Here is a 7,228-nt window from a genome sequence, read left to right on the forward strand (position 1 = left end):
TGCAATTGTCATGCGCATCTCATCAGTAAAGCCGGTTCCGTGATTAGTAGTAAATCTCCATCACCTGCTTTCAGATGGAGCGGCATTCACTACACAGAGCCTTAATTCACTGACAAGCTAGGCGATATCGCGTTTATAATCGAATGCGATTCATCTGCGATTATGAACGCGATATTGCCTAATTATCAGTGAATTACGGCTCTGTGTAGCGAATGCCGCTCCATCTGAAAGCAGGTGATGGAGATTTACTACTAATCACGGAACCGGCTTTACTGACGAGATGCGCATGACAATCGTATGCGATTAATTGCACAGCCCTAGTACAATTAATTAAATGCTTAGTTTTATTTTAACATTTCTGTAGTTTTAGTTGTGGAATCAAAACATAATGCAATACAATACAATGATGATTGAGAGATACAAGATAGAGAGAACAAATACATTTTCCTCGAAAGCCTGACGGCATCATATTTAATATATACATTTTAATATTATTTTTCAAAAAAACAAAAGGATTTATAATCAAGTAAATCAAAGTTCAGTAAGTGTTCACCTTACTAATAATAATATAAAAGTTATTCTTATGTATATTTTGTAAAAGACGTGAATCACAACCTAAAGGGGGATTTTTTACAATTATACTAACAGGCCTTTAAAATATGAACTATTATTCATACGACATAAGGCATGTAATAGATTGTGTACAACAGGTTTTTCTGCAGTTTTGATCATATGTTGGTAATTTAGACACCACAGAAATTGATGTATCAAACATGATATAGTAGGCTAGGCTTTATTAATAGTAATTATTAATAATTTTTTTCAATTAGACAATATTACAAATACTGCTTTAGTCATCATGAAATTTAACTTTTAAAGTGCATTTTAAAACACTTATAAAAGGCACTTAGAATAGAATGATAGAATTTTGATTATAAAACGGATAGTTCCGGTCCTTGATTCTGATTGGTTGAGCCGTGTTCGAAGCTGTTGTAAATTACTCTACAAACATACACCTTTGTTTACTTCTGTGTGTTGCTCGGCAACCACTTTGTTGGAAACACAGCTGTTTCTGAGGAACTACATTGTTTGGTGGAAGAATACTGTTTTTATTAATATCATTACACTTTATTTGCCGTTTTATTCTGTGAATCCTTACTATGTATATGGAATAACCGTTTTATAAAAGCAATAAGCCCCGTGAAGCCGTGGTTTACAGTGAATTTATAACAGCTAAGGGGGTTTTAGGCACGACGCAACAACGCCCCTTAGCAGTTATAAATTCACTGTAAACCACGGCTTCTTGGGGCTTATTGCTTTATTTAAATACACAAAAACTGTTTTTTTTTTCTGAAAAACTCCTATAATAAAATACAAGATATCTGACCCTGTTTACATTCAAGTATGTCACTATAAATGTGTTTTTCGGAAACTGAGGAAAAAAATTATTTTAAGTGGTAACTGACATTATGCCATAAATCCTGTTGACAATGACAAACTTAAAGAGTTTAACATGTAAGTCAGATAATTTTAGCAGCTAGCTATAATATACTACAAAACAGCATGCAGCAAACAACACAAAAAACATGGTGGACCAATATAGAAACATAAATAATACAATTTTATTCTAACACACCAGCAAAACCCCAATGACCATTTAAACGACCGCATACATCCAAACCAACAACTTCCCATTTACAGAGAAAACCACAGCTTCCGTTTCAGAGCAAGAGTGTCAGGTTCACTAGTTTCTGATCAGACTGCAATAACTGAGCTGTCAATTTGTGATGAAATATTGCAGGGAGATTGCAATAACCCAAGACAATCCAGATAATCAGAATACACTGAAGATTGTTTGTTCTTATTGATTAGTCAACAATAACAATCCATACTGCTTTTATGTCAGTTTCATGATGAGAATGAGCCATTTTAAAATATAAATGCTTCTAGATTCAAAGATGCAGACATGCTCAGGGTCCAAGCAGGATCTGTAATGGTGCTGGGATACTGATGTTCACAGTTGGCCATCTAGTATGTAAGGGTGTCTTCATTCTGTTCCTGAGGCTCTGCAGGTTTAAATAAGTTGCACTGCACCGCTGGCCACTAGAGGCGCTATAGTACGGTAACGCATCAGGTGCTGTGAACCTTCGTCCAAGTCCACAACGTACTCCCTGAGAGAGACAAACGCAAAGATGTCCAAATAAATACAGTTTATGAACTCATATTGCTTTATCATCTCAGCCAGCTCATTAAAATGAAAAGAAATGCTGTCCCCTATAGGACACTGTGAATTTTGATAAGAAAATCAATGGCATTTTATTAATTTTAATTCATTTTTGTGTTTGGTTATGAGGCAGCGAGCTCTGTTCTAAAAACCAGAGAGCCTCTTTGCTCTCTCCTGCCCACTGCCCTCTGACAACACATCCTAACTAGACGGTAACCAGATTAGTGATCAGCCAGTATGGGATTTTCATTGGACTGATTCCCAAACTTTGTGTGACTGCTGAATGAAAATGATGGTGTTCTTACCTCTGCTCATCCGTCTCAGGCTCCACCAGGATATTCTCCTGCCTCTCTTTCACTCTCAGGAACACAAACGAGTCCAGACCCGGCTCAGGAACTTCACACAAACACACACATCCACCAATTAATCAATCACTGCCACCAGATAAAACCACCATCTGGTTCAAAACATCTGGATATTCAGGGCTGCAACATTGGTCAAAAAATAAAATAATTAAATAACCAAGATTACAAATACAGCTCCTGCTATTAACTAATAGTGAAATCGGTGATTACAGCATTCCATTTAGGTCTAGTGCCCTACTTAAATGTGCACTACTATTCAAAGGTTTGGGGTTGGCAAGATGTTTTAACATTTTTGAAACTCTCTTATGCTCACCACGGCTGTATTTATTTTTTAAAATACAGTAAAAACAATACTATTGTGAAATAGTATTACAATTTAAATTGTTTTCTATTGTAATATATTGTAAAATGTAATTTATTCCTGTGATGCAAAGCTGAATTTTCAGCATCATTACTCCAGTCTTCAGTGTCACATGATCTTCAGAAATCATTCTAATATGCTGATTTGCTGCTCAAGAAACATTTTTTTAATTATTATCCATGCTAAAAACACTTGTGCTGCTTAATATTTTTGTGGAAATTGATCAATTTCTTTCAGGATTCTATGATCACTGTAAAAAAAATCTGAGACATTTACGGTAAAATACCGGCAGCTGTGGTTACCAGAATTTCACCGTTAAAAATATGGTAGCAGTATTTTAGGTTTTACAGATTTAACTTAAATTCACAATAAAAAACGTATTTCATTAACTGATGTAATGTTAATAAACCAGCATATTGAAGTATTAATATCTGTTTTGAACCATTGTAACTAAGAAGAAACATAGTTATTTCAATGAAAAAAAAGCAAAAAATATGATGTGTCATGCAGGGAATTCTGGGAGTCAATTTATGGTTTTTCACTGTAAATTATACAATGACTTTTTCTTTTTCACTTCCAAAAACCGTAATTTTAACAGTATTTTACTGTGAAATCACATTAAATGTAATTACAGTTATTCACCGTATATAGTATGGAAAGTTACTGATGACCAATTAACAGGTTTTTACTGTAGCATTTTTACAGTCTTTTACTGTTAAAATCACAATAATTTTTTACAGTGTACAAAAATGCTAATTTGTGAAAATGGTGATTTGCACATGCGTATTATGAGTTCAGTCTATAGGCAAGTAGTGTTTCGCCATCTACTGGACTGTACAGGTTTTTACTGTAGCATTTTTACAGTCTTTTACTGTTAAAATCACAATCATTTTTTACAGTGATGAATAGACAGTTGAAAAGAACAGCATTCGTTTGAAACAGAAATATTTGGTAGCAATTTACCAATTTAGTCCTTATAGTCACTTTTAATTAATTTAATGCATCCTTGCTCATCCTTGCTCAATTCTTTACTGTTAAAACAAACAAACTTACTGACCACAAACTTTTGACCAGTAGTCTATATGCTTTTCTGATCTATTTTTTATATAAATGCAGTACACATTTGTACCTTATTTACCACTACAGGGTCCACAGTACCTTAAAGTTACCGCCCCAAAGAGAGCTTTTGTACCTTTATTTCTGAGTGTTCACTGTAAAATGTAAATTTACTGTAAATTCCCTTTATCCAAATTAAGATTATGGTATTATTAAAATTATATATATATATATATATATATATATATATATGTGTGTGTGTGTGTGTGTCTCAACAAGGAGCTGGTAACATCATTGTTTCTAAAGGAATTAAAGCCACAGCTTTACTGTTAATAAAGAAACGTGGCAAATCGGTGGTAATTCATACATACACAGCCTCTCTCGCTCTCTCTCTCTCTCTCTCTCTCTCTCTCTCATAAATGACCACTTGATGAGTTACACTTTTCTGAGAATAGAATATTGAAGTGGAGATCGCTAAACTGCAAGCTAACCGCTGTTTTCAGAAAGCAAGCGCGTTTATCCACAGTGGAGAGAGCACGTGTGCACACGGTTGCCAGGTTGACAAAGATAAGTTACACACTTGGCAGATATTTCCATATTGCGCAAGTGTAAAGCTCTGTTTTGGGGATTACGTCTCTTTATATCAGGCAACCCAGTTGTGTTCCTCTGCGGCCAGATTAAACCTAGTTATAGCCTATATATTATTCTCTATTCATTATTTTTTAGAAACCTCGCACTTTTCTGCTCAATTTTAAACATTGTTCTTGTATTCAAATTAAGCGCGGTCTACAGAGTTCTAAACTAACGCGCTGTCTTCACTGTATCTCACACACACAAGGCTGACTTTACTCGACGCGTCCGCAAGTTCGCTTAGGTGCACGCGGCAGGACTTTCTGCGCAGCTCCACTTCCGATGATGCACGAGTTCAAAGCGACTCTAGCCGAACATGCACGTCTGTGCCAGCATTTGTGTGAAACAGAATCGATACAGGGCCAGCTGTATCGATGCTCGTATCGTCAAATCTCTGTGACGATACATCGTCGTATCGATATTTTGCACACAGCACTAGTGTGTGTGTGTGTGACTTCTAGTATTTCTGGCTAGTAAATCTCAAAATATAACTGAAAAATACACTAATAAATATTATTAAAAAAAAAGAAATAAGTAATGTTGGTGAACTGTCTATGATTCTTCAAATATCCATTTAAAACAATAAAACGTTTCTCACCAGCCTTCAGCATGTCAATGCTCTGCAGGTTTGGGGGCATGTGTTTCAGAGCCACATTTCGGAGATACATCTCTGTGTTGGCCAGATACCTAAACACACAACATATAACATTTAGAGACCCCACACATCACTTTGTGAATTATGTGAATTAGATGACTAACAGACAATACCAAATACCACTCGACATTCAGCCCAAAACAGTCATTCTCACAGAAATGAAAAGAATGTTCTGGCTCTGTTTGCACTTTACCACACCGTCTGCCTATCGGCTGATACAGACAGTAGAAAGGATTCAGAATGAACTCACTCTTTAGCGAAGGCAAACTCTTCAGGAGAGAGAAATGAAGGATCTCCATCAGCACGTGACTTTTCTTTCTCCAAAACATGAGGGAAAAACCTCTCTATCTGCAGACGAGACAACAACCATGTATGCATAAACAAGTACCTACAGTGCAATTTACCTTTGCTTCAACTCAAAGCACAAAGGATGCTGAAGATCATTTCTAGAGCAAAAAAACATCTTGAAACCATCTATAAGGACAGCTAGATAGTTTCAGACTGGTCTAAACTGTGTCTGTGAGAAAGACACATATCCTTCAGGTTACTCCAGAGGGAACTGTCTGTGTAATATGTGTAGTTTAAGTCACTCTGAATAAAAGCAACAGCTGAATGACTGTGGAGTCATGTTCAGGATACCTTCTGGAGTCTTGAGCGCAGATAGCTGCTCAGAACAAAGCGGATGCGATCGATCTCCATGCGATGCACACTGGCCTTCACATCACCTTTCCTCACCCGCTGCAGATTTTCCTCCTGCGTACACAAACAGAAATGACTCATTGATAACGAAATGTAATGCTATATTTCATCCAGAAGTATTTTAAATAACATTTAACCATTTGAAACATTTTCAAAATTCTACAATTAAAATTCTACATTTTTAAATTCTTGCATAATCATTTTTTACACATGCTGCTAAAATGTTTTCATGTTTCTTATTTTAACTTGAGAACCTAATACTGACCCCACACAGCTGAATTTTTGAATTACATACGTTTACCATTTGCATATGTTTGTCTGATCTGTTCTTTAAATAAAAATGCTGGAGGTGCACGTCAGGATTTGTAAAAATAAATAAATTCATAAATATATAAATAAACATACCATGTGCGTGAGCTGCTCCATCACACACTCCACCAACTCCGACTTGTTCTCCAACAGTTCTGGAGAAAACTTCTCATTGAGCCAAGCCTGAAACACAAGAGACACGTTCAAAAACACTGTTCTTGAAAGCATGTGCAATAAGACTCATATTACAGACTGTATCTAATGCATGCATTTATTTTCACGTTTTATATACTAATCATTTTTTAGCAAAAGTTTGAGCTTAAAAACATACATTTGACTGAGTTTCTGTTTCTCATTAAAAACATTTAAATGCTTCTAATTAGTTTTGTACTTCTTCACATACTTTTTCTTTTACACAAATGAGTCTACGTATGAATTTCTTCCATTACATTCTACATTCTTCAGATTCTTCATCTAACAAGTGTCCAGCATACAAGTGAACTCATTCAATACTGTTTAAAATTCATCACAGGATGCACCTCGTATAATCGACTGAGAATGAACAGTAAGCAGTGCTGACAAAGAGGCAGCTCTAATATAAAATACTGTTTTGATACAGTACTTGCAAAAGTTTGGAAACCTTATGATTTTTCAATGAATTTTTAACGAAGTCTCTTCTGCTCTCCAAGGCTCGCATTTGTGTGCTCAAAAACACAGTAAACACAGTAATATTGTGAAATAGTTTTACAATTTCAAATTTCTAGTTGAATATATTTTAAAATGTAATTTATTCCTGTCATCAAAGCTGAATTTTCAACATCATTACTCCAGTCTTCAGTATCACATGATCCGTCAGAAATCATTATAATATGCTGATTTATTACAGTTTTTTGGAACCTGTTATACTTTTTTTCAGGATTCTTTGATAA

The 7,228-nt window shown here is 35.3% G+C and overlaps 1 protein-coding gene across 1 annotated transcript in view; it reads right to left on the minus strand.

Annotated features, from left to right (window-relative positions):
- Nucleotides 1–1,476: 1,476 nt before the first annotated feature.
- LOC107678389 (DNA replication complex GINS protein SLD5-like) overlaps nt 1,477–7,228 on the minus strand; it is a 6,774-nt gene continuing 1,022 nt past the window's right edge. Inside the window, exons 2-7 of the mRNA XM_016473629.1 lie at nt 6,396–6,482; nt 5,931–6,044; nt 5,542–5,639; nt 5,235–5,323; nt 2,530–2,620; nt 1,477–2,171 (exon numbers count right to left, since the gene is read on the minus strand). Of these exons, the coding sequence (XP_016329115.1) occupies nt 2,075–2,171; nt 2,530–2,620; nt 5,235–5,323; nt 5,542–5,639; nt 5,931–6,044; nt 6,396–6,482 (576 nt within the window). The 3' untranslated portion in view covers nt 1,477–2,074. The remainder of the gene's footprint in view (nt 2,172–2,529; nt 2,621–5,234; nt 5,324–5,541; nt 5,640–5,930; nt 6,045–6,395; nt 6,483–7,228) is intronic.

This window comes from Sinocyclocheilus anshuiensis, unplaced genomic scaffold (genome assembly GCF_001515605.1).
Source record: "Sinocyclocheilus anshuiensis isolate Anshui unplaced genomic scaffold, SAMN03320099.WGS_v1.1 scaffold112, whole genome shotgun sequence".
In the NCBI taxonomy this organism is placed as follows: Eukaryota; Metazoa; Chordata; class Actinopteri; order Cypriniformes; family Cyprinidae; genus Sinocyclocheilus; species Sinocyclocheilus anshuiensis.